This window comes from Microtus oregoni, unplaced genomic scaffold (genome assembly GCF_018167655.1).
Source record: "Microtus oregoni isolate MIOR12 unplaced genomic scaffold, Mior012 000005F_ref0000423, whole genome shotgun sequence".
Classification (NCBI taxonomy): domain Eukaryota; kingdom Metazoa; phylum Chordata; class Mammalia; order Rodentia; family Cricetidae; genus Microtus; species Microtus oregoni.
Window position 1 is genome coordinate 6,523,555 of NW_024543064.1, and position 27,359 is coordinate 6,550,913.

At 49.0% G+C, this 27,359-nt stretch overlaps 1 protein-coding gene across 2 annotated transcripts; it reads right to left on the minus strand.

Moving 5' to 3' along the window:
- Positions 1 to 898: 898 nt before the first annotated feature.
- On the minus strand, positions 899 to 21,765 carry LOC121448596 (solute carrier family 2, facilitated glucose transporter member 7). Of its 2 annotated transcripts, none has more exons than XM_041652725.1 (12): positions 21,715 to 21,765; positions 21,164 to 21,262; positions 16,112 to 16,272; positions 13,893 to 14,017; positions 12,070 to 12,222; positions 11,188 to 11,313; positions 10,748 to 10,938; positions 6,995 to 7,105; positions 4,230 to 4,331; positions 2,514 to 2,589; positions 1,999 to 2,126; positions 899 to 1,117 (listed from the first exon to the last, which is right to left on the minus strand). In XM_041652725.1, exons 1-12 carry the CDS (start codon positions 21,763 to 21,765, stop codon positions 899 to 901), a joined length of 1,542 nt encoding a protein of 513 aa, XP_041508659.1. The 2 variants fall into 2 exon arrangements, with proteins under 2 accessions (XP_041508659.1, XP_041508658.1); XM_041652724.1 differs by having other exon boundaries at positions 16,112 to 16,297; positions 21,153 to 21,262.
- Between the last annotated feature and the right edge of the window lie 5,594 nt (positions 21,766 to 27,359).

A 27,359-nucleotide genomic window follows, 5' to 3' on the forward strand; every position in this document is an offset into this window, starting at 1 on the left:
ATTTTCTGAGTTTTTATTTAATTGGCACCCAATGTTGGTCTCGAACCTATGACCCTGAGATTAAGAATCTCATGCTCTGTTGACTGAGCTAGTAGGATTTGCTAGAGGCAAGCAGAGCCATGGCTAGAACTAATGCTGCTGACTTTGCCTGTTGGCTTCACCCCATCCAACATGGTAGAGGTACGCTCACCACCAGCTCTGTGAGCCATGCTCAGGGCCCAGCTCCAGGGATGCAGAGGGTCTTAGGCTTGCATAGCATGCGCGTCGCTGACTGAGCCATCTCCCACCCCTCCATAGCACACTGAAGACTATGGTTTGGATGAATGTCCCCAAAGGTTTATGTGTTGAAAGCTTGGTCTTCAGCCCACGCGCTGGCTGTTGGGGGGTGGGTAGCAGAACTCCTGAGAGGCGGAGCTAGTAGGGGATCTCAGAATATTGTGTTGTGTTCTGGAAGGGGACTCTGTGGCTCTCCACTTCCTGGATCATGATGACGTAAGCAGTCTGTTCTGCTACACCCTTCCACCGTGATGTGTTGTGTTTGCCAGAGGCCTAAAGCTGTGGGGTCTGCCCAGTCTTGAGAAACAAGAGCCCAAATCATTTTTTTTTCCAAATCAGCTAATTGGCCCAGTTATTTTGTTACAGTAATATGAAGCTAAGACCCAGAATTTGTTGTGAAGCCTTAGCATCCCTACCTCATTGTAGAATCAGAGAATCAGCTCCGACCTGTCTACACCGCCCTCTCATGGCTGGTCTTGGAAACTAACCGCTTGTCGAGTAAATCAGTGCTGTGTCTTCCAAAGTCTTCCAGTTGCCAAGGGAACACCAAAGCCTCAGAAGGCCTGTCCCCAAGTGTCCTTCTCCAAGAGAGAAGCTGAGTACGTGTGGGCCTGCAGAGCCATCAAAAGGACGTCTGCTTGTCGGGCAGAGAGGGTGTGTGAGGCTCGGCCGTCGCTCCTCCTTTCTCTTCTGGAAGCTCCACTCCGTTTCTCTTGGCGAAGGCACAGTTGATCTCCACAAATGTCTTGCCCTTGGTCTCAGGAATTACCGTGTAGATGTAAACAGCGGTGAGGAGGCAGAGGGCAGCGAAGATGAGAAAACTGTAGGCCCCGATGGCCACCTAGAACAGAGAGGGGACGAGGGGGGAGACCCTTCAGACAACACACTTGGTGCCTCTGCGAGTCACAGGGATTTTCTTCACGGTCACTTTTATTCCACTCCTAGAGGGGAAAACAGCGGGCAAACTGGGCCCATCCCTAACCTCCAAAAGGGACCTTTAGTGTTGGGCTCCCATGGACTTCACAGGCTCTGGGTCCTTCCTGCACTGGAAGCCAAGGTCTGGTTGACCCAGGGGAGGGAAGCAGCAGGGGTTTGCTCCTCTTCTGGAACTGCCATTTTTGATCTTTAACAAAGAACCATTTCCAACTCTGAGGGGCAATCCCCTCTGTAAGAGGGGCATGGCATACTAAAGGATTTTGAATTGGGTGCTGTGGTGTGCGCTTCTAATTATAGTACTATGGGTGCTGAGGCAGGGGGACTAAGAGTTCCAGACTGAGGATACCATGCAGTGGGGAGGCATGGTAGGTTCTGGGTTGAATCGCCAGCCCAGGAAAACAAGCAAATAAAAAGAACCGGGCTGAAGCGAATCTCACACCGAGCACTTGAGAGCTCCTTGTGGTAGCTTTGAGTTGGTAGATGCTGGGGGGATTGTCGCTGCTTTGAGAGTTCACATATCCCAGGTGGGCCTCAAACTCTCTATGTAGTTAAGGACGGCTCTGAACATCTGATGCTCCCGTATCCACCTTCCAAGGGTTGGTTTTACAGCCCTGTACCACCGTAAGCAGGATATGTTGTGCTGGGATCCAACCCAAAGCCTTTTGGCAAACTCAGCAGAAACTGAACTTCATTCCCAGCCCCAGGAGGTACTTTTCAGAAAGGAGGAACTACTCATCGTCTTGAGGTAAGGCAGGGTGGCCAAGGACGGCACGAAGGGCCACTCACCTGGATGGATGGGAACGCCAAGCCGACGATGAAGTTGGTGAACCAGTGCACGGCCCCATCTACCGTGAACGCAGCCGTCCGAGAGGACTGCAGGACGATCTCTGTCCTCACCACCGAGGGGACAGGACCTGGGTGGAAGGAAGGTTCAGATGGCCCTGAATGCTCCTAGGACCTCACTTTGAACCTCAGACCCTCGGAGCACCTTACCTCCCTGTGTGGATCACCCTTGCTGGGACTGGGGGCTGAAAAGAAACCCCATTTTATCCTCAAATTACGGCAGAGGGTTGGAGAGTAGGGAGTGATAGCTGGCGCTATTTCTTCAATTGGATGCTAGTGAAGGTTTGTAGCAACCCAGCAGATGGAAACTTCACAGTGCAAACCCTCTCCAGCCCTTGCTCCATATTGGCTCCCCATCGAGGTGTGCAAGATCTCACTGGGCCCTATGGAATGCCCCCCATCAAGGTGTGCAAGAGCATCCTATAGAATGTCCCCCATCGAGGTGGGCAAGAACTCACTGGGCCCTATGGAATGTCCCACGATGTAGGCAAAGACACAAACGATGCCAAGGTAAGACAGCTCAGGGACCGTGCTCTGTAAGAGAAGCAGCGCTGTGGGCCTCAAGCCAAGAGCCTCACAGGAAGCTGAGTTCACCTGTGACTCCTACCCTCCTGCTGCACGAATTCTGAGCCCCACAGAGGCCACAAAGATAGGATGGAACCCAGAACGTTCCAGTTCATCAAGGTTTCCACAGCCTTACCTGATAGCGGTGGGGTTGAGGGGAGAGCTGCCTTTCTGTCATGTTTGAGTCAGGCGGCTTTATGTTTTATCTTCATGTCGCCCTCTTTGAGTGTGGTTAGCACTGTTTGTGTCCCACAAATCTTCTTGTCACCCTGAGTGTGGATAACTTTATTTCTATCCCACAAATCTTCATGTTGCCCTCTATGAGTGTGGTTAACACTGTTTCTATGCCACCAATATGGACTCGGAGCCCATAGATCCCTGAACACAGACCAGGAGAACCTCAGTCCTGCAGGGACATAGCAACAGTGGTCACAGTCTTGAGGTGACTGAGTGGGGATTTCAACTTATTTGACATTGTCTGGGGAGAATCCTTCTAGGGGTCCCAAAGACAAGGGAGTCCCAGACCTGCTCTCTGTTCCCTGCTCTCTATGACCAAGACAAAACCAGGTTAACAGGCTTAAACTGAACTATATGGCAGGCTCCAAGCTAAGTGGCTAGCTAGTGAGAATTAGGATGGATGCTGAAGGGACCACTGATGGCGGGGTAGGATGGATGCTGAGGGAGCCACTGATGGTGGGGTAGGATGGATGCTGAGGGAGCCACTGATGGCGGGGTAGGATGGATGCTGAGGGAGCCACTGATGGCAGGGTAGGATGGATGCTGAGGGAGCCACTGATGCCGGGGTAGGATACCATGGAGGGTCAGAAGATGGACAGTTGCCAGGGCTTCTGACAGAGGGACATAATCTTTTCCCTTTTATTACTTCCTTCTGGTTTATATGAGTTCCTGGCCAGCCAGGGCAACATAGTCCCCAAGTATTTGTTTATTTATTATTTATATTCTTTTTATGTTTTTTGAGACAGAATTTCTCTGTGTAGCCCTGGCTGTCCTGGAACTTGTTTTGTAGACCAGGCTGGCCTTGAACTCACAGAGATCCACTTGCCTTTGTTGCCTAAGTGCTGGGATTAAGGCCTGCGCCACCACTGCCTGGCATCCCTAAGTATTTTATAGCCCCTGTTATAACTGTTTCCTTTCCAGGTTTTTCCAGCTCTAGTCTTCAAGATATTTTGAACACTGGGATTTGGCGCTCTTGACATCTGGCAGGATTCCAAGAGGGGATCTGGGCTCAGCTGTCCCCATTGCAGAGGATTACCTCAAGACCGCATTTATAAATCAGAGTCCAGGGACTACAGAGATGGCTCAGTGGTTAAGAACTGTTGTTGTTCTTCTAGAAGACTCTCGTTCAGTTCCCAGCATCTATCAGGTGGCTCCCAACTGTCTGCGGTTCTAGCATCATACTGAGTTACACACCTGTATTTGCGGGCCCCGTAGAGCAAAATCCCTCATGAACTTCACATTGGGAATGGGTTTTATGAAGCAGTTGTCCATGAAAGGAGGCAGCTGGAAAGCACTGAGATTCGCCCCTGCAGTTGGGACCTTGAAACCCTATGGTGACACCCCAGCCCACAGGGCAGGACCTGAGAACAGACCTGGAGGAGGAGAGCCACGGTCAGCACCACGCAGGCCAAGCCACAGATGCCATAGCCAGACAGCAGGAGAATCCGCCGCCCCAGACGCTCTACAGCGACTGCCTGCAGGGGAGTGGATGAGGAGGAGGCTCTTAGTACTAAGGATTGACCCCAACCCCGAACCTCCACCCTCTCCTGCATGGCCCTCCTTAGGTTCTTCTTATTCACCCCTGCTACATCAGGTGAACTATTTGGTGTAAGCTACACCTTGGGATTCCACAACACTGTCTTTGTCATTTGCAGACCCCTGGATATCTACGCTGTCCTTATAACCACATTGTGTTTTTATGTGGATGTGTGAGCCTGCTTGACTTTCAATGTACTCTATGTGCATGCAGTACCCGCAGAGGACAGAAGAGGGAGCTGGAGTTCCTGGAACTAGAGCTACAGTGGGCTGTGAGCGTCCCTGTGCTAGCGCAGCGTAAATGCTGAGTCATCTCGAGACCAAAATATCCAGTCTCAGCCAGGTGTGGTGTGAGGCGTCTTTAATCCCAGCAGTCAGGACGCAGAGGCAGGTGAATCTCTGTGAGTTCAAGGCTGGCCTGGTCTGTAGCGTGAATTGCAGGACAGCTGGACTACATAGAGAAACCCTGCCTCAAAAAAAACAAAAACAAACACATATCCAGTCTCTTTTAGAACTCAAAGTCTCTGTAAAACTCCAAAATGTCTTTTTTTTTTTTTTTTTTTAAAGTTTAAAGTCTCTCAACTACGGGGTAGAGTAAAATAAAGAAATAAATGAAGTACTTTATTCCTTCAAAAAGAAAGAAGCAGGTCGCTGTCTCCATCTAAACAAAGCACCCCCAACTCCAGCACTGTAAATAACCCAGTGTCTAATAGCTGAGATTTACTCATAACCTTCCGGCTCCTCCATAGGACTTGGTCGCTTCTCTGTCTCAGCCTCTGCAGAACACACAGCCTGTCTTCTAAGCTTGGGCAGGCCTCACTCCACAGCTATCCTGTCCTTGGCAATCACACGACGGTACTGGTGCCTCCAAAACGCTGGGATCTCTGCTGCCACTGGGCTGTGCCATCACCAGCAGCCTCTCCCGGGCTCTCCTCATGGTGCCAAGCCTCGACTTCTCTGCATGACCGCTTCAGTTCTGGGCCTCCAGCTGCTACTGAGGCAGCACTATTGCCATTGGCTTCTCCTGAACTCTCCCAGTGCCAAGCCTCAGCTGCTTCCCATGACCCCCTCGTGCCTTCAAAACCAGTACCACTGCGTGACTCTTAACAACTTCAGCTGCCAGCAGGAGGTACAACCTTGGCCACCTGTGGAACACAGCCTCTGTGTGCTGACATTGAGGAAGCACTTCCCAGAAGACCTTCACCACGTTGATGCTGGTCTTTCCTTAACCACAGCTGATTGGTTCAGCTGACCAGAACTGCAGATTCTCAACCCAAAATAGCCAGCAACTCTGAGTCAGTAAGCGACTCTCAAGCTTCCCTCTGGAAATGCACGAGCCAGGCCTCCGTCATCTGCTCTGCTCTCAATGTTCTTATCGCCCGAGCTCCCACACAGCTCACCAAGCTTTGAACACTCAGCGGCCTTCCGAGCCCAAAGTCCCAAAGTCCTTAGGTCTGTCATATCAATACCCTACTTCTGGTACCAAAGTCTATATTAGTCAGGGTTTTCTGGAAGAACAGGGCTCTCTAGAATATGGATTTATTAGAATAATCTCACAGGCTGTGGTCCAGCTTGTCCAACAACGACTGTCTACCAACAGAAGGTCCAAGAATCCAGCAGTTGTTCAGTACACAAGGCTGGATGCCTCAGCTGGTCTTCAGCCTATGCTGGGGTCCCGAAGAAGTCGGCTCTAATGCCAGGAAAGGAATGGACTTGGCAGCAAGAGTGAGAGCGAGCAGGCAGAGCGAGCAAGTTTCCTTCTTCAGTGCCCCTTACATAGGCTGCCAGCAGAGATGTGGCCCAGATTAGAGGCAGACCTTCCTGACTCAAAAGATCGGAATTAAAGGTGGGTTTTCCAGCCTGGCAGTGGTGGCGTATGCCATTAATCTCAGCACTCCGGAGGCAGAGATGATCTCTGTGAGTTAAAGGCTAGCCTGATCTACAGAGCAAGTTCCAGAACTGGCTCCATTGCTAGTAGGAAACCCTGTCTTGAAAAACCAAAACCCACAAAAAACCCCCCAAACCAAACAAACAAAAAACTCCAAAATCAAAAACAAAAACCCAAAAACAAACAAACAAAACAATAACAGCAAAACCGAAAAACAAAACAAAAAAGGTTTTCCCTTCAAATGATTTCAAATGATTTAATTAAGAAAAAAATCCTTCACACGTGCTGATTTGCTTGGGTTTTAGTTAATTCCAAAGGTAGTCAAGGGCCAAGAATTGCCATCATAGCTGGCTTTGGAGCATTTGTTAGCTTCTGAGTCTCATGTTGCCCAGGCTGGGACTGAACTCATGATATCATTAAGGATGACTTTGAACTTCTGATCCTCCTGCCTTCACCTCCCAAGTGTTGAGCTGTTAAGTCTGAGCCATCGTGTGCAGTTTGACAGTGGTGCTGGGGATTGAACCCAGGAACTTGCACATGCTAGGCAAGCACTCTACCAACTGAGCTATACCCCAACCCTTGACCACAGGTACTCAAATAGTGCCTCCAGGACTAGGGTCACCTGCATGCTAACTGGCCTGAGGTTCTGTATTCCAGCTAGGGAGCTGTTTGGAGACCCTGCAATGAGAGAGAGGCTTCTCTCCAGTAACTCACCGAGACGATAGTCATCACTAAGTTGATCACACCAGAGCCCACTGTCACATACTGGGACTGGGTGGGATCCACGCCAACCGATGTGTAGATGGTGTCTGCGTAGTAGTTGATCTAAAACACAGACAGGGCTGCGATCAGAGGCCTGAGACTTGTCACTGGGCTACTGCTCTTGCTTTGAATGGTGAACAGTTTGGGGAGCTTGGGTAGGGAAGACTAGGTGGGGAGTCTGGTTTAGAATGGAGGCAGAAGGTACCAGTGAAATCAGGCATCTTTCCCCACGTGACTTTACACCCTGCAAACTCAGGTTCTCCCTTGTTTGGGGCCAACCCTAGCCCAGTCCTGGGAGGGTCCCCACTGGGTGACTCCCAAAATCATTTGCTAAACAATTCAACTCTTGAAGACCAGGTGTCACCTCTTCCTGTTACTTCTCTTAGACACCAGCAGGGTCACCTGTCCTTTCTCCAACAGGTCCAGAATAGACATTTGCCATTCTCCAGGTATTTGCCCATCCACAGAGAGAGCGAAAACAGCATCCACAGAACATGATATCATAGTTCCACAGCAAATGAGCCCACCAGGACCTCCTGACCCAGGATGGACCAATCTATGACCTTTACTGGGACCAGAGGCCAGGCACTTCTCTGCCAGTCTCTTATGGAGAGGGCTAAAAACCAAACCAAACCAAAAACAAAAACAAAAAGAACTGCAGGCAGGAGATTTTCTTTGGGGACTAAGAAGCAAAGAGAAAAGGTATATAGCAAGAAAAATGTAAAGGGTAGGGAGAGGCCGAGTGTCTGAGCTGCCTCTTCACCCTGGATGTCCTGTCCCAGCTCCCAGGACCACGCATGTGGCTGACCTTCCTTAGTGCAGACCCCAGTTTTGTAAATAAGGTCTGATTTTGTTTCCTCTCTCTCTTCTCTCTTTTTAAAAGATGTACTTATAGCCGGGCGGTGGTGGCGCACACCTTTAATCCCAGCACTCGGGAGGCAGAGGCAGGCAGATCTCTGTGAGTTTGAGGCCAGCCTGGTCTACAAGAGCTAGTTCCAGGACAGGAACCAAAAAGCTACGGAGAAACCCTGTCTCGAAAAATCAAAAAAAAAAAAAAAGATGTACTTATTTTTATCTTATGTTCATAGGTGTTTAGCCTGCATGTATGTGTCTGTGCTCTGTGTGCCTGTGGTGCCCATGGCATCCAGAAGAGGGTGTTGGATCTGCCTGGAACTAGACATACAGATGGTTGTAAGTAACCACGTGGGTGCTGGGAATGGAACCAGTGGTCTTAGCTGATGAGCTGTCTACATCTATCTGTTTATCCATCTTTCTTTTGTTTTTGTTTATGAAATTTAATCTCCGTTGTAGAAAAGGAAACGATACGAACAAAACAACAAAGACAAAGCAGATGATGTTCAAGACCATCAGAAAAGCAGACTGGCAGCAGGAAACAGGGCAGCGGGGCAGTGGGATGGCAGCGGGCTGCGGGGCAGCAGTGGGCAAGGGGGCAGCAGGAAAACAGGGCAGCGGCGGGCAGCGGGGCAGTGGGATGGCAGCGGGCTGCGGGGCAGCAGTGGGCAAGGGGGCAGCAGGAAACAGGGCAGCGGCGGGCAGTGGGGCAGCGGCAGGCAGCGGGGCAGCGGTGGGCAGCCGGGTAGCTCTTCCTCTTCCATTTTCTGTCACTCACAGAAGATGCAGGTTTAACTTGCCTGAGGTGGAGGCTTTAAAAGAGGCTGTTGTTCATTTGGTGGGGGATAGAAATGTGTGTGTGACCAAATGTAGCCAGACTTGTGGTGTTTTCCTGCAACAGAGTCCTGCTCCTGTGCTCTCACCCCGATCTAGAAGAGCTCCTCAAACAACACAAAACAAACGGACAACCCCCGGAATTTTCACTGTTGTCTGTCAAAAATATTGTTGAAAAGGTTGGCTGGGAGACTCAGAAGGAAAAGGGTCAGAGGTGTCACGGATTCTGCAGAACACAGAGCAGAAGGTAGGGGTTAGCAGTCATTGCATCAGCAGGAGCGCAAGGCAGAGTCCCTAAGGTCAATTTGGATGACAGCAAACATTAAATGTCTACTAAGAAGACACGAACATGTGCACTGAGTCTACATTGCCAGGCTGCGGGTGGGCTGGGGAGATGTGAAGGACATGGATCCTCATTCTGCTGCGGGAGGTCGGTGGGTGTCACACCTGTCTAGCGTGTTTGTGGTCACCTCATCATGGACCACAGAACGGTGGGTTTGCAGGAAGTTGAGCAGGGGTAACCTGGAAAGGTTCTCCAGACATAGGGTACTGCAAATGACTCCCAGACTCCCCAACTTAGCCATAGGTGGATGTCTTCTGATCAAGGAGACAGGGATGGGTGATGGCGGCACACTCCTTTAATCCCAGCACTCAGGAGGCAAAAGCAGGTGGGTCTCTGTGAGCTGGAGATCAGCCTGGTTCACAGAGCAAGTTCTGGGACAGCCAGGGTTACACAGAAAGTCCTGCCTCGAAAAAACAAAACAAAACGAAGATGTGCTCTTGATCATGCCGCTCTGCACTGTCTGGTGTTGTCTCTTATTTCTGCTCTACTTGGAATTCTTCAGCTCCTGCTTGACCTCATCCACGAAATCCCCCAGGACTTTCTTTGTAAACCACGGCTCATCAAGTAACATCATTGAAGAGCTTCACGACACTAGTACCGGCGGCAGCTGAGGCAAAGTACAGGGGCAAGGAGAACGTCTCGGCAAAACTGAAGTTCATTTGAATCGTCTCCACGTCTGCATCAGTTTTATTGGCCACCAGGTTGCATGGGATCTCCAGCCTGAGCTCCTGAAGTTCTGCATACCAGGTACCCAGGTTCTTCTAGGTGATTTTCCTCTAGACATCAAAGACCCCGTGCAGGCGTGAACCTTGGGGTAGGAGAAGGCATGTAAGCTCTGGAATTGCTCCTGGTCTGCTGTATCCCAGAAGTCCGCAAGATCGTGTTCTGTGTACTGTGGCTGTGTGCTTATATGGAGTCAAAACATATCCACCCAGGAGAAACCTCTACATGAGTTTGGAGGTGCCCACGCACTGTCCCCCAGCAGATGACCTTCTCGTTATCATGAACCATTCATATTTCTCTTGGTCCAGCTCATAATGCTTGGTTCTATCTTCTGCTGTTAGCTCTTGGCGGTGGACAAGAGCCGACCTTGGAGTCTTGTCGCTGTCGGCTTACAGGCCACTGTGCTCTGGTAGCAGCTTGGCCAAGTTTCTCCATCTTTATTGTATTCATTTATTCTCTCTCCCTCCCTTTGCTGCCATCCTGTGTGTGTGTGTGTGTGTGTGTGTGTGTGTGTGTGTGTGTGCGCGCGTGTGCAGGCAACAGGGCAGCGGCGGGCAGCAGGGTAGCAGCAGGAATCAGGGTTGCGGCAGCAGGCAGCAGTCTACACACATTCTATGGCATTTGAGTGGAGGTCAGAGGAGTTGTTTCTCTCATTCCGCTGTGTGAGTCCCAGGGACCAAACTCAGGTCGTCACTCTTGGCAGCAAGAGCCTTACTACTGAACTGCCTTGCAGCCTAGGTCCTGTGTCTCGCACAGGAAACACCCAGAGTAATAACATGCACTGTGCTCCCTGAACCCCTCCACCCAGCCTCAACTTGGCAGCTCATCCCTCCTGAGGGTCAGACTGAGTTTCACAGGCGTCAAAATGCAAAATATTACTCTTGAGCCTTCTGTGAATTCCTTTTAAAAAGACCCAAGGGGACCCAGACTCTGGGAGAGGTGGTCCCGCGCACCGCGTTGATCCCGGACAGCTGCTGACCCGCCATGAGCATGATGATGGAGATCAGCTGCCAGCGCAAGGGCCGAAAGGTGAAGAGGTTGAGCACTGATAGGCGACCCTCTGCTTGCTCCTTGCGCTCCTCCTCACGCATTTCTTCCATCTCGGCCTCCACGTCGTAGCTGGAGCCTCGTAGCCTCCTTAGAGCTACAGGGCAGAGAGGTAGCATGCCACATCCACCCTCTGCTATTATTGTACCGCAGCCAGGCCCTTCTCCAGAGCCCAGGCCTCGCCCCAATCGCTCTGTCCACCCAGCACACGCTCTCAGCTCTCAAACCCCGTCCACCGTGACCCTGACCCCGATCACGATCTTGCCAGATGGCATCTGCCCATTTCGTGCCGTTTTGTGCACTGGGGGCTGTGGGTGAGTAGCCCCCATTACCAGTGTCCCAGTACCTTGCCTTGCTGTCTCTTCGTCTCCTTTCTCAATCAGAGTGTAACGGGGGCTCTCGGGGAAGAAGGGCAGCGAGAGAAGTTGTATCAGTGCTGGGACCCCGGTGAGAGCCAAGAGGATAGGCCAACCTGGACAGGATAAACACCAACGCTTCAGATTTGAATCTGCTGCAGGGGTCCCACAGGGGCACAGATGTTTCCCCTCCTGTCTCGGCCTCCACTTTGCCCAACCAGGTGATAAGCGAGGGTAGTGGGCACCTAGTCCTTGCCAAAATGTGGCTGCCCACAAAGGGCATACCTGTTAGAGGAGAGTGCTTGGTGGGTAAGAACACTTGCATGAAGACCCCAGCTGCCTCCCCAGCACCTACCTAAAAAACTGTGTCTGGGGGGCTGGAGAGATGGCTCAGTGGTTAAGAGCACTGCTTGTTCTTCCAAAGGTCCTGAGTTCAATTCCCAGCAACCACATGGTGGCTCACAACCATCTGTAATGAGGTCTGCTGCCCTCTTCTGGCTTGCAGAGAGAATACTGTATACATAATTAATAAATAAATCTTAAAAAAAAAACCCAAAAACTGTGTCTGTGTATGACCATGACCCCAACATTCCTGCTGGCGGTTGGGGTTGGGGTGGAGGAGCTGTGACAAGCAGATCCAGGGAGCTCATTGACTGGCCAGCCTAGCCTCACTTACGTCTGAGCCTTCTGCTTCATCTCTAGGGCTCAGCAACACTGCCCTGGGCAAGGTCTTATATCCACAAGCTGATCTAAAGGTCACCAAAACCCAACCTGTTTGGACCGTGGGTAAGTTTGGGCTCAAATGAGCCAGGGCTGCACACACGTGCTGACCATTTACCGCTCCCCACCACACCCCACATGCTGCTGGTTACCTGTGGTATTGCCCAGGATGGTCTGCAGACTGAAGATCTGTGCCATGAGGACTCCAATGATGACGAATACCTCAGTCATTGTTCCTAAGGTGCCCCTCAGGTTCTTGGGAGCCAGTTCTCCCAGGTACATGGGAAGAGCGCTGTAGGAGATGCCTGGTTCAGACAACACGGGAATTGGGGTCACCAGGAGCCGTTCCCAGGCTCTCAGAACCCCGTGCTTAAGGTTGACTCGACCCATCTCTCAATCCTTGAGTCTCACTGGGATGGGAAGAGGGTGATGTTGATCGTTCAGTCTGAACCTGCTACCACCGCCTCTCCCAACCATCCCCCTTCAGCCCTGCTAGAGCGTGAAAGCTGTCTGCCAGGAAACCCCTTTCTCCAAAGTCTGGCATTTAGACAAAAGCCAGCAGTCCCTCCGGAGCATGAGAAAATAGTCCCTACCCACTAAAAGGAGTGATTCTTCTTCTCTGGCAACCAGGACCTATGGCTCTTCCATTAACCTATACCTATCAGCATATCAGGGTCTCTGCTGGCCTCTAGGTTCCATCAATCCTTACTCACAAGTACCTGCTATGATACTTCAATGCCCTCCACACCAGCTCACAGGCTCCCCTCCACCCCAGGTCAGGTACCTGTTCCATTAAAACCCTAGAAATATCTCACCCCCACCTCCACTCACCACCATCACCCCCCACCAGTACCCACTACTACCTACACCACCATCTACACCTACACTCCTACTGCTGTGGCTGCTGCCATCACCATCATCCCCCCCCCCCCCCCCCCCCAGTTGCTTCTCTCTGCTTTCCCTGAAAGAAAGCCTTGGCAGTTTGGAGTAAACTTTCCTTTTCACCCCCAGAGTAGCTATTTTGGTTTCTTTATGGCAGCATTCAAAAATGATACTGTTACCTTCCCGGCTTCTGGGCCAGACTACTGTTGAGTGAAGGGGTCTATGATGTGTGGTCACTCTTTATGTGAACTTAAATACTCAAGTCTTATTTTGGTTGATTTCTATTATTTCTTATGCACACATCACTTACAAAGCCTTTTTTTTTTGTTTTGTCTTGCTTGTGGTATATATGCACACAAGGCAAGTCCTCTACCACTGAGCTATGCTCAGCCCTTTCTTTTGTTATTTCCTGTGGGTGTGGTTCTGGGGGTTGGACCCAGGGCTTTGTATATATACAAGGTAAGCACTCTACCACTCAACCACATTGCCAGCCCTGGCTCTCTCCGCTTTAAGAAATAAGAGAAAGCACTATAGTTAACAATGCTAACTGCCAGCGGTCGGTGGAGGCGCATGCCTTTAATCCCAGCACTCTGGGAAGCAGAGGCAGGCGGATCTCTGTGAGCCTGAGGTCAGCCTGGTCTACAGAGTGAGTTCCAAGACAGCTAGGACTGTTGCACAGAGAAACCCTGTCTTGGGGAGGGAGGTGAGGGGGGAAATCCTAACTGTTGCCTGAGACAGAGACACTGGATTTTGTAGTCTTTTCCTTTGAAGTCATTCATCCTCCTTAGAAGATACCTGCAAAACTGGGTTGTTATATATTCTCTCTCTCTCTCTCCCTCCCTCCTCCCTCCTTCCGTCTCTTCCTCCCTCCCTCACCCTTCCCTCCTTCCTTTCTTTCCAGACTAGCTCTTCTGATAGTTAGGTCTCAAACCCTGGAGAAATGACTGAGGTGCCTATTTAACATATCAAGGCAGACTCTGGCTGCCAGGTTCTCCCAGCATCCCAGCTTGTTACAGGGTCCTCCTGGCCGTCCTGTGCCGCCTCCTATGCTAAACTTCTCCAGCCCAGGGACTGAGCTGGCCACTCTTGGTACCTGCACAGATTCCCACCAGCACTCGAGAGAAGATGATCAGCTCAAAAGCCCGGGCCACTTTGCTGACCCCCATCAGGATGGCAGGGGTGATAGCGAAGACATTGTTGATCAGCAGAGTTCCTTTTCTGCAAGACAGCAGGGGACAGGGGTGACCAGCACAGGTTTTTCACATCAAACCCAGTGTTCCAGGCTGTTCCCTGCAAAGGACCTACACTGTGCCTGAGGAGGGCTGGGCCCCGGAGTGTCCCCCAGGGTCGTGCGTGTGTAGCGATCCCTGCCCCTCAGGGCCTTCAGATGACTGGGTCGTTGGAGGGGTACTCCTCACGACCAGACTAGTGCTCTTATAATACATGATGCTCTCTCCACGTTTACTGAAGAAAGCTCAAGCTGACCGAGAATGGAAGAGCAGTCAAGGGAGTGTGTGTCAAAGTTCTAGGAGCAGAGGGCTCACTAGCAGGAGGGGGCGGTGTGTTTCCAACAGGGCAGCTGCCCTGGGTTCGAGCTTGAGGGGGCTGGGGGTAGTCAAGCCTACTGGTGATGTCTAGCATCTCTGCTGCTGGTCAGGGATGTTGACCAGATAGATTCCCATAACAGACGGGGAGCGGAATGAGACTAGATGACGTCTACCACGAAACCCAGTGGTCTGTAAAGGGGGAGGGGAGGCCTGTACAGTAGCACCAAGCTGGGTGCCTGCCCGCCAGGCCCCAGAAGCCACCTTTTGTGGCTTGCTTGCTTTAGTTTCTTTGAAATAGGGCCTCCTGTATCCCCGACCTGCCTTAGATTTGCTTTGTAGCTAGTGCTCTGGCCTCTGCCTCCAGAGGGCTAGATTACAGCTGTGTCCGGCCACACCCCTCCAGGGACTGCTAATGGCTCCCCAGCTCAGACCTGTTTGGGGGGCCCAGCTCCTGACTGTTGTAGGTGCAGCAGGGCTGATAGGGTCCTAACGAAAATGTCCTCTGGTAGTCAACACACAGGTGTGCACTCTGGATTTCTCTGGCCGCTTTTCTCTCTAGCCATAGCCCGCAGCTTCCCCCTGGAGCCTCTGAAGACCCAGGAGGATAAACAGCACATAGCAGTCCTATATTCCTGATCCCCAAAAGTCTGCGGGCCTCAGGGAGGCTGGAGCTGATGGGCTCCTACTAGGCAGGCTGACCCCACTCCACCTCCTGGTTTCTCGTGGGTGTGATCTTAGCTCCTGGGAGGCTGAGGCAGGTGGATCTCTGTGAGTGACAGGCCAGCCTGGTCTACATAGTGAGACACTATCTCAAAACAAAACAAAAGGTTTTTAAGTTTCCTCTACAGTCAAAGTTTCATAACTGAGGAGGAGGAGGAAGAAAGCTTGGGTTTCTAGAACAACCTAAATACGAGTTGACCAGGCAATAAGCGTGCATAGCGTGCCAGCCTGACCAGCGGCATGATTGGTTAGAAGCCCTTGAATTCTTTCTTCACTCAACTGCACAAGAAAGGACAAGTTCACTCTCCACCAATATTTGCAAGGAGACGCTTCTGTGTCCAGTTTTCATAAACAGAGTTTCCAACTGTCTAACGCGTGGGAAGGAAATCACTATTTCTTAGAGCTGTTTTTCATTATGGCTTCTCCACTCCCATCCTCACACAGCCTAACTCGGTGTGTGACAAGTTCCAATGAGCACAGCCTGCCCAAGCAGAAGGCATCTGTGCCCCACCCAGTGACCTCAACTCAGACTTCACCTCCCTGGGGGGACCTTGACCTGTGTGCCCTCCTTATCTTCAGTTACGCCTCTGCAACCTGGGCCAGTGAGCAGTCAAGCAAAGTGCACAGATATGGGCTTCACTTCCATTGGAGATTTGAGACCTAGCAAGGCCCGCGTGGTGATTCACTCAGCCTGCTCCCAACTTCAGGACACCTGCAGAGCCCACGTGAAGAGCGCTGTTAGGACGGGAAGCCCTCTGAACCCAGAATGAATCTCCTGGGGTGGCCTTTTTGCGCTCTTGCCACAGGGCTTACAGGGAGGCACTCAGCTAAGCTCCATCAGAACCTTCCCCTCAGAGGATGCAGCCCTCTGGGGCTTCTCCTAGGCATCTGCCGGGCTAGCTGGAGCCCTGATGTCTGCAGCTGTGCCGAAGCTTGCTTGCAGATCTGATTTCGGGGTGTCTCAGCTACTCAGCAGGAGCTCAGTCTCAGGAGAGCCTGTGGCTTGTGATGAGCTTCAAGTTTGGGAATAACATCTACTATTTACCTGCCCCACTTATCGACCATTGGGCCAACAATCAAGGACCCCAACAAGCCTCCCAGAGGGAACATGGAGACCGTACAGGACCACAGGAGCAGCAGGGAATTCTCGTCCATGAACGTTCCATACCGCTCAAAGTGCGTGTCGTTGTAAAACGACTTGAAGACCTGAAAGACAGGACCCCATCCGTTGCTCAAGCTACTGTGCCACTCACAGAAACGGCGACACAAGTGTTCTTAGCTGTCCCTGGCTGTCTCATAGAGGACTGCTCCTGCCAGTACCCACAGGACACAGTGGAACCTTGTAGTGCTCTGTTGGTGTCTGAGAGCAAAATCAAACTCTGTGTGAGGGGTAGAGATGGGAAGCTGGACTCAACAAAAATTGCTAAAAATTCCCTTTCAGAGTCTTATTCTGCCGGAGGCAATGTGGGAAAGAGTCACACTAACTGGGTGACCTTGGGCAGCGAGTGGACCTCCAGAGCCTTCATCTCCTCACCAGTTCCACAGAGCATCTGCTTCTGTTTGAGACAGGCTTCCATAGCTACGACAGAACACCTGGAGCAGCTTGGGAAGAAAAGACTGATTTCATCCTACAGCTCTTGGGTCACACCTCATCACCGAGGGAAGTCAGGGAGGGAACTGAAGCAGAGGCCATGGAGGAACCCTGCTCACTGGCTTGCTTCTCCGGCTTGCTCAGCCTTTCTTCTAGCACCCTGGACCACCTGCCCAGGGCTGTGTTCTCTCACGTCCATCCTTAATCAAGAACACGTTCACCCACAGGCCAATCTAATGGAAGTATTTTCTCAAGTTATGTTCCCTCTTCCTGATGTTGTTTTTACTCTTTTGGGGGTAAAAACTCCCAAATAAACCATACACTGAGGCTTATTCATAATTATAAAGGCCTGGCTTAGCTTGTTTCTTGACATCTTTTCTTTTCTTTTCTTTTTTTTTCTTTTTTCTTCGAAACAGGGTTTCTCTGTAGCTTTGGAGCCTGTCCTGGAGCTAGGTCTTGTAGATCAGGCTGGCCTTGAACTCACAGAGATCCTCCTCTGCCTCTGCCTCCCCAGTACTAGGATTAAAGGCGTGCGCCACCACCGCCTGGCCTTTGCCATCTTTTCTTAAATTAGCCATCTATCTTTTACCTCTGGGCTTTTCCTTTTCTATTCCTGTATATCTTTATTTTGTTTCTTACTCCATGGTTTGCTGTGTAGCTGTGTAGCTGGGTGGCTGGGTGGCTGGGTGGCTGGGTGGCTGGGTGGCTGGGTGGCTGGGTGGCTGGGTGGCTGGGTGGCTGGGTAGCTGGGTAGCTGGGTAGCTGGGTAGCTGGGTAGCTGGGTAGCTGGGTAGCCCCCCTCCCCCGGAGTCCTCCTCCTTCTCTGGCTAATTCTTTCTTCCAGATTTCTCCTTGTATTTATTCTCTCTGCCTACCAGCCCCGCCTATCCTTTCTCCTGCCTTGCTATTGGCTGTTCAGCTCTTTATTAGACCATCAGGTGTTTTAGACATGCAAAGAACCACAGCTTCACGGAGTTAAACAAATCCAGCATAAACAAAAGCAACACACCTTAAAATAATACTCTACACCATCTTCCAAAGTAACTCTAGCTTGTATCAAGTTGACATAAAACTGGCCAGCACATTAATTATGTTAGTGACAGCACTTAGCCTGTGTGGTACTTAGAGGAGATGTTCAGGGCTGGGCATGCAGCTCAGAGAGTGGAGCACTTACCCAGTGCGCACAAAGCCCTGGTTCCTTCTCCAACCCTGGGTAAGATCAGCTATGGTGGTGCACACTTGTAATCTCAGCACTTGGGGGAGGTAGAGGCAGGAGGATCAGAACTTCAAGGTCAGCTTCAGCTATGTATAAGATTCTGCCTTAAAATGTGGTGTGGAGAGGGGAGGCTGGAGAGATGGTAGCAGTTAAGAGCACTTGCAGCTCTTGCAGAGGACTGGAGTTTGGTTCCTAGCGCCCATGTCAGGTGACACCCGCGTCAGGTGACACCCATGTCAGGTGGCTCACAACCACCTGCTTCAGAGACGCTTCTAGCCACTATTGGGGCACACACAGAGAGATTTAAAAAACAAAACAAATCGGATCCCAAACCGGGGGTGTAGCTCAGTGGTGGAGCACTTGCTTATCCTTCCAGGCCCTGGGTTTAATTCTGGACACCACAAAAACAAACCAATAAGCCACAATACTGGACAAAGAGATTTTCTGCTGCCAGGGAGCCAGCCTCCAGCAGGGCAAGGCTCTAAAAGGATCCCCCAGTAGGCCTATGACATTTTTATCTGAGGGGTAAGACACTCACACACTCTTCTTCCATTCTGTGTTCCCCATTCTGCATTCTTATCTCTATCCAGAAATGTCCCTCTGTCTTGATGTCTTCCTTCTAACTCACTTTATTTTTTTCTGTTACAGCTTATAGACCCCAGCAAAATCTTTCAAGCAATGTAAAAATTTCAATGTAGTTTCATTGTATTTTTCAAGTGAATGATTACAATGAATACAAGTAAAAAAACAGCATGTTTTTCTTATACAATTAAACACTTTATGTATTGCAGGTGAACACCAAGCTGTCCCAAGAACCCACGTTCATCCGCTCGTCCTTTCACTTGGACCCGAGCCCTTGTTGTAGATTAACAGAGTGTGAGCAAGCAGGGTATTTTTCTCAGCCGGTTCTTTTGCTGGCAGGCTGCATATTTCCATTTCGAAGAAAGAATCAATCGCTTGATTTTGTATCTTGAAAGGTAATTTTATAAGGAATCTTAAAAAAATCGCAAACCTAAACTTTTGTGCATGAAAACCAGTCAGCTCTACTTTAAATCTTTAGGGTCCATACTCACTCCGCGATGGCCTTTTATGCTAGGAGACTGAGGGCAGAAATGGGTACAAGGACTTAATCGTCGTCTTTGGGCACTGATCAGTTTTAGCACAGAAAGTGCATTAAGGAGTAATAATTGGGCTGCTTTGTGATTTGACCCCTAGCCTAATAAATCCCTCAGTTCTGTGTCCTTGTGAGCTTTCGATGGTTTTCCATGGTTTTTCGTCTCAAAGCGATTATCAAAACATCTCAACCTGCCCTGAGGCCGGTTTCAGCTTTGTTTCGGCTGTGATGCACTCTGAAAACTGTGACTATGTCTTTCAACATTAAGTTTTAAAGAATTTGAGCCAAGCTGGCTCCTGGGACTCAGTTAGTTGTTTTCCTTAATCATTAACCTGAACTTAACTTAATCCTTAACATCTATGCAGCTCCTTAAGTAAAACTCTAAGGCCCTAGCTGTGTGGTGTTTTGTTGTATTTATTTTCAATCATCAGAATTCTATTTAAACTAACATTATTGTTATTATTAATCAGATAGCACAGATTAGGAAGAAATCATCTTCATAATAACATTAAATTATTAATTAGACATCACAGATTAGCTAGAAATCACATTCATAATAATCCACAAGTAAAAATGCCCAGTAGAACGTGCTATTTCAATGAGATAAACCCTCCCCACACCCATTCACACCATGCCAGATACCAGAGAAAGATGGCAGCAGCCAACCTGTAAAGGCACAGCAGAAGCCAAAGACATTCTGGAGTCTGTGGTCTCGGGGCCTTGCCTATTGGAGATTCACCCATCAGGGATTTTCTCCTCCTGGTGGGCTGACACCTGGAGCTTCAGTTACTACCTGTTGCTTCTCTGACAGGGCCACCGCAGTGGTTCATGCCTCTAATCACCACACTGGAGAGGTTGAGGCAGGAGGATGGTTCGGGGCCAGCTTAATATATAAAATATCTCAATAAACCTAGGACTGGGACCGGTGAGGTGGCTCAATGTCAGTGCCAAAGCAGATGACCTGAGCCAGACCCTCAAGGTAGAAGCAGAGAGAGTATTCCTGTGAGCTGTCTTCTGAGTTCATACACTCGCTGTGGCAAGTACATGCCCACACATCCTCAGACACACTCCAGACAGACTGGATAAATATAAATAAATAAATGTGATTATACATGTGCGTGTTTTCCCCTTTGTTCTTTTGAGACAGGGTTTCTCTACGTAGTCATGGCTATACTGGAGCTTTCTGTGTAGACCAGGCTAGCCTTGAACTCACAAGACATCCTTCTGCCTCTGCCTTTCCAGTGCTGAGATGAGAGGTGTTCACCACTATGTCTGGTGAAATAAAATATTTAAAAAAAAATCCCCTGGCTGGGGATGTTGCTCTGTGGTGGAGCACTTTTCTGGTGTGCCTGAGGCCCTGGGTTTGATTCTCAGTATTGCAAAAAAAAATACCATCAAAACCTTCATAAGATCAAAGATGCTCCATCAATGATAATATATAGTCTATATAAATGCAGTCCATATGCATACAGATTCACCTATGTATATATACTGTGGGGAACTGCTTGCTTTCCTTCCTATAAGCAATGCTATACTACTTCTCATCCTCAGCGTCTGGGATGACAGGAGAGCCTTGCTGTGCCTGCCTCCTGTGACACTGAGTCTTAAAAAATACTGTGAATTTACACACTTAAGTGAATAGACCATGCCAACCAAGGCGCTTGTCCCCTTTGCCCCTCTAGGGACATCCTTTCTACATCGGTCCTTGGGAGTCCTGCTTCCTTGGTCTCTCCCTCTGGACCTCAAGTCTCCCAGCAGTCTACCCTGGCAGGGACCAGGATCTAACCCTAATGCATGAGGTGATTTGGTGGAGCCCACTCTCTATGGAGAGATACCTTGCTCAGCCTTGGTACAGCTAGGGGTGGGGCCGGGGCCAGGGCTTGTTCCTGCCTTAAAGAGGTGATGGGACAGACTTAATTGACTTCCCAAGGGAAGCCTTACCCTCTCGGAGGAGCGGATGAGGATGCGGTTGGGGGAAGATGGGGAAGTGGGAGGGAAGGAGGGAGGGGGAACTGGGGTTGGTATGTTTAAAAAAAGATGATATTTCTGGGGAAAATGCCTCTAGTTGCCTCTGGTCCTCAGAGGTGGGTGTCTAGAGGAGTCCTAGGAGAAGATGGAGGTTTGCAGAAGTGAAACAGCAGCTGACTTTTACCCATGAGACCCGCCTTGTGCCCACCTTGTGAGGTGTGTTGATCACAGAGATGTTGTAGCCATATTGGAAGGCTGAGCCAAAGGCTGCACTTAGCGTAGTCAGGATCAGTGTGGGCTGGAGGCGCTGCAGGAGAGATTTCCAAGATTAGGGTCTCTGGGATGGTTGGTTCCTGAAGCTTCTAGGATGGGGGGCGGGGCAGGGAGGCTAGGCCTCCATTTCCTCCTTGATGGAAAGGAAGGTCTGGATGGGAGCTGGAGGAGGCCACCCAAGCAGGTGCTGCCAGAGCTGGGGCCTCCCTTTCTGTTTCCGGGCCCACGTTTCTCCTGCCTTTGCCCTTGAGGGTGAAGGGACAGGGTAGATGAGGATTATGAAGCAGCACCATCTGGCCTCCCCAAAGCTTTGCCGGAGCGTGCTTGCTCTGAGCCACGGCATTTGGGTGTGGCAGTCCCCTTGCGACCTTCTGTGTAGGCAATCTCCCCTCCAACCTCTCCTTGATAGACTGATTCCAAGTCCCTCATCTACATACAAAGGTCTCCGGATTGGTGGGACAGGCAGTTTCCAAAATTGGCACTTACTCCTTTCGTGTGTAGCTTGGGCAGAGGTGTCTCTGTCCCCTTGTTTTCCATCTTCATCAGGTAGGCGAGCAGGCACACTCTGCCTCTGTTCTGGCTGCCAGCTGATCTGCTGAGTTTCCCCAAGGCTGGCTTAGCATATGATCCTCCTGCCCTCTGGACCTTAATTGCTTTCTACAGGAACCCATTCTCTTTGATAAGATATATGTTGACGCTTTGCCAGTGGCATCCACGTGCAGAGGGGCTATGGGTTTGCATCCTACAGCTCCCAGCCACACAGGGAGAGAAAAGACGCTGCTTGGTCCTCTGAAATGAGTTGTGGAAATCAAAGCAAGCTGCAACTTCAACCTCACAGACGTCTCTTGTGTTCCTTCTCCAGATGTGCCTCCTCATGCCCTGGGCTAATTGTCTATTAGGGGAAAGCACCCCAGTTTTTTCTAGTGCAACTTTGCTGGCCAGAGTGGCAAACTCCTATAATCTCAGCACTTGGGGGGAAGGGAAAGGAGAACCATGGGTTTGAGGTCACTCCAGGAAATACAATAAGGCCTTGTATTAAAAGAACAAAAAACAAAATCCAAAGACTGAGGAGGTGGCTCAGAGGCAATCGATCAGCTGCTTGTGTGTATAAAACTCTGGATTTCAGCCAGGCAGTGGTGGCACACACCCTTAATCTCAGCTCTCAGGAGGCAGAGGCAGGAGGATCTCTATGAGTTCAAGGCCAGCCTGGTCTACTCTACAGAGCAGGTTCTGGGATAGCCAGGGCTACATGGAGAAACCCTGTCTCAAAAAAAAAAAAAAACAAAAAACAAAAAAAAACCCCAAAACAGAACATAAACAGACTCTGGATTCCATCCCCAACATTGAAACCAAGACAAGGCAACCTTAATAATTTACATTTTTATTTAATTAATTATTATTAATATCATGATTATTGTTGTGTACGTGTGGGAGTTTGCATGTGTCATGGAGCACAGGTGAAGGTCAGAGGACCACCTGCTGGGGACAGTTCTCTCCTGCCACCGTGTTGGTCACTGGGCTGGAACCGAGGTTGTCGGCCTTGACAAGTGTCTTTCCCAGCTGAGCCGCTCCTGGGCCTTCTGTGTTTGGTTCTCTGTGTGTGTATTAGTTACTCTGCTGTCTTTGTGATAAAACATGATGGCCACTTAAAGCAGAGAGAGACTGTTTGGACTATGGTTCCAGAGGGATGAGAGTCCATCAAGGTGGGGAGACAGCAGCACGAGGCAGGCTGCGGAACAGGGGGTCTAGAGCAGAGAGGGTAAATTAGAAGTCGGGGGAGGATACCTTCTCTCACAGCCCACTCAGTGATACCAGGTGTGCAAATACTGGAGCCTCAGGGGACATTTCTCATTCAAAGCACTATGGTGTGTGTGTGCGTGTGTATGTGTGTGTGTGTGTGTGTATGTGTGCATGTGTGTGTGTGTATGTGTGTGTGTATGTGTGCGTGTGTGTGTATGTGTGTGTGTATATGTGTGTGTGCGTGTGTGTGTATATGTGCGTGTGTGTGCGTGTGTGTATGTGTGTGTGCTCGTGTGTGTGCATGTGTGTGTGTTTGTGTGTGCTCGTGTGTGTGCATGTGTGTGTATGTGTGTGTGTGCGTGTGTGTGTGTGTGTGCGCACGTGTGTGAGCGATGTGAATGTGTGACTTCAGACATGCACATGGAGGTCTCAGGACACCTTCAGGATCTGTTGTCGGCTTCTACCTTATTTGAGATAGGGTCTATGACAGTGTGGTGCTTCGTCTGCTAGGTTAGGGGCTGCCAGCTTCTGGGAACTTTCCTGTCTCTGCCCCCACCTTGATAAAGGAGCACTAAGATTCAGATCCAGGCTACATGTCCAGCTGTGACATGGGTTAGAACTCAGTGTAGCAAGCATTTACTGATTGAGCCATCTCCCCTAGCCTACAGCCTTATTATTTCTAATTACAAGGAGAAATTAAAGTATTAGGAATAATGACTACAAGTAATTAGTAAATAATTGTAATTGCTGTGGTTTGGGTTTGGGTACCCCAAAACCTATGTTCCCAGCTTGTTGCTGGTGGGAAGTGTTGGGTTATTGGGGTGTGCTCTTGGAGAGGATTGTGGGATGCCTGTGTGTTGTAAGTAGAGTGGGCCTCTTCCCAGCCACCCGGCTAGCTTTAACTGAAATAATTACATGGAAACTGTATTCTTTTAAACACTGCTTGGCCCACTAGTTCCAGCCTCTTATTGGCTAGCTCTTACATATTGAACTAACCCATTTCTTTTTTTTCTTATTTATTTATTTATTTATTTATTTATTTATTTAAGATTTCTGCCTCCTCTCCTCCACCGCCTCCCATATCCCTCCCCCTCCCCCAATCAAGTCCCCCTCCCTCATCAGCCAGAAGAGCTGTCCAGGTTCCCTGCCTTGTGGGAAGTCCAAGGACCTCCCACCTCCTTCCAGGTCTAGTAAGGTGAGCATCCAAACTGCCTAGGCTCCTACAAAGCCAATACGTGCAGTAGGATCAAAACCCAGTGTCCTTGTTCTTGACTTCTCAGCAGTCCTCATTGTCTGCTATGTTCAGCAAGTCCGGTTTTATCCCATGCTTTTTCAGACCCAGTCCAGCTGGCCTTGTTGAGTTCCCGATAGAACATCCCCATCGTCTCAGTGTGTGGGTGCACCCCTCGCGGTCCTGAGTTCCTTGCTCATGCTCTCTCTCCTTCTGCTCCTGATTTGGACCTTGGGATTTCAGTCTGGTGTTCCAATTTGGGTCTCTGTCTCTATCTGCCTTCATCGCCATATGGTATTGGCATAAAAACAGAGAAGTTGACCAATGGAATCGAATAGAAGACCCGAACTTTAATCCACAAACCTATGAACACCTGATTTTTGATAAAGGAGCTAAAAATATACAATGGAAAAAAGAGAGCATCTTCAACAAAGTGTGCTGGCATAACTGGATGTCAATCTGTAGAAGAATGAAAATAGATCCATATCTATCACCATGCACAAAACTCAAGTCCAAATGGATTAAAGACCTCAATATCAGTCCGAACACACTGAACCAGATAGAAGAGAAAGTGGGAAGTACTCTACAACACATGGGCACAGGAGACCACTTCCTACGTATAACCCCAGCAGCACAAACATTAAGGGCAACATGGAATAAATGGGACCTCCTGAGACTGAGAAGCTTCTGTAAAGCAAAGGACACTGTCACTAAAACAAAAAGGCAACCCACTGACTGGGAGAAGATCTTCACCAACCCCGCAACTGACAAAGGTCTGATTTCCAAAATATATAAAGAACTCAAGAAACTAGACTGTAAAAAACTAATCAACCCAATTATAAAATGGGGCACTGAGCTGAACAGAGAATTCTCAACAGATGAAGTTCAAATGGCCAAAAGACACTTAAGGTCATGCTCAACTTCCTTAGCAATCAGGGAAATGCAAATCAAGACAACTTTAAGATACCATCTTACACCTGCCAGAATGGCTAAAATCAAAAACACCAATGATAGCCTTTGCTGGAGAGGTTGTGGAGTAAGGGGTACACTCATCCATTGCTGGTGGGAATTCAGATTTGTGCAACCACTTTGGAAAGCAGTGTGGTGGTTTCTCAGGAAATTCGGGATCAACCTAACCCTGGACCCAGCAATACCACTCTTGGGAATATACCCAAGAGATGCCCTATCATACAACAAAAGTATATGCTCAACTATGTTCATAGCAGCATTGTTTGTAATAGCCAGAACCTGGAAACAACCTAGATGCCCTTCAACGGAAGAATGGATGAAGAAAGTATGGAATATATACATATTAGAGTACTACTCAGCAGTAAAAAACAATGACTTCTTGAATTTTGCATGCAAATGGACGGAAATAGAAAACACTATCTTGAGTGAGGTAAGCCAGACCCAAAAAGAGGAACATGGGATGTACTCACTCATATTTGGTTTCTAGCTATAAATAAAGGACATTGAGCCTATAATTCGTGATCCTAGAGAAGCTAAATGAGAAGGTGAATGCAAAGAAAGACATATAGTCACCCTCCTGGAGATTAACTTTCATTGGGAGATGAAAGCAGAACTAACCCATTTCTAATAATCTGTGTAACACCACAAGGTGGCTTACCAGGAAAGATCTTAACCTGCATCTGTCTGGAGTGGGAGAATCATGGCGACTGCCTGACTCGGCTTCTGTTCTGTTTACTCCGCCTACCTAATCTTCTGTCTATTAAAGGGCCAAGGCAGTCTCTTTATTTAACCAATGAAATTAACACAAAACAGAAGACTCTCCCCCATCACCTGTGTCTTCCTTTCCCTTCTCTTCCTGGGTATGAGGTGAAAGAGTGTGTTCTCATCATGACATGCTGACTCAAGACACAAAAGCAAAAGGACAAACTGACCATCCAGTGACGGATCCCAAACAGAAACAAGCGCATGTCTGCATGCCTGTTTTAAAGTTGGTTATGGGCCTGGCAAACGGCGCAGAGGGTGAAGGTGCATACTGCCATGTCTGGTGGTTTGAGTTCAATCCCAGGAACCCACGTGATGGAGGGAGAGAACGGATCCTCTTTATCAGGATGGTGAAAGCTGATTAATACACATGTTTAATAAGTTATTAAAACATTGAATAACAGAATGATATTCATGTTAGAATTATCTCTGTTAGAAAAGGAAAGGAGGGAGAAAAGGAAGGAAGAGAGAGCCATATCTCCTGTCTCCACCACCTTAGTGCTGGGATTAAAGGCGTGAGCCATTGCCACCGGATCTGTTTCTGGATTGATTTTGTATAGCCCAGGGTAGCCTTGAACTGACAGAAATCCATCTGCCTCTGTCTCCTGAGTCCTGGGATTAAAGGTGTTTGCCACCATTCCCTGGCCTCTAGTGAGTGGCTTAGTTTTGCAATTTGATCTTTGGGCAAGCATTATTTATTAAAATATAAATAAAATATCACTACAGAATAGTCCCTTAATTTTGATTTTTCTTCTGTTTTACCAGGTGGCTCTTCTGATACAGAGATTTTGGATTTTCCTTTAACAAGCACGTTTGGGTTTAGAGAAGGAGAGAGCCACACTCTAACTACAAAGCCAGTTTTAATCTTTAACTGCACTGGGTCTGCAAAAAAAAGGACTATTTTCCTTATATCTATGGAGAGCAGAATAAACAAATATTTGGGAAGATTTATGAAATTTTATCCTGTTGGAAATATGACATATGAATAGACCAACTGACTCTTTTTCTTGAGACATTTTCTCTGAATGTTTTATTTATTCCATGTTCTTCAGGTTCCCTAATTGGATGCTTTTATTCTCTTGGAAAGGAGAAGGCAAAGCCCTGACCCAACCCTAACTTTGGGGAGTCTCCCTTTGGGCAGGTTATAGCTAACCAAAGGCATTTGTCAGTCTTATAAGTTAGTTTAGATTGAACGGCCATGCTGTTTTATGAACGATTGCCTCTCCTAATGAAAAAGTCTCTCTTGTTTGAATTTAATCTTTATAAATTTTAATGGTATCCATAGATTTTCTTCTTCTGTGGAAACAAAAGCAGAACTTCTTCCCCAATGTAACATATATCCTGGTTTCCATTCTGAGGTCAACACATTCTCGAAATATACAGGCTGGTTTGATTGGGCAGTTTTTCCCTACTATCCAATGTCTTTCTG

What these genes read in the sequence shown, in the direction of transcription:
- LOC121448596 (XM_041652724.1), bottom strand. Translation starts at nt 21,765, where the DNA reads ATGGAAAACAAGGGGACAGAGACACCTCTGCCCAAGCTACACACGAAA. An exon ending in ATGGTCGATAAGTGGGGCAG is followed by an intron (nt 14,018 to 16,111) that starts GTAAATAGTAGA and finishes GCTGTCTTGCAG; the next exon opens with AAAAGGAACTCTGCTGATCA. An exon ending in TGGCGTTCCCATCCATCCAG is followed by an intron (nt 1,118 to 1,998) that starts GTGAGTGGCCCT and finishes TCTCTGTTCTAG; the next exon opens with GTGGCCATCGGGGCCTACAG.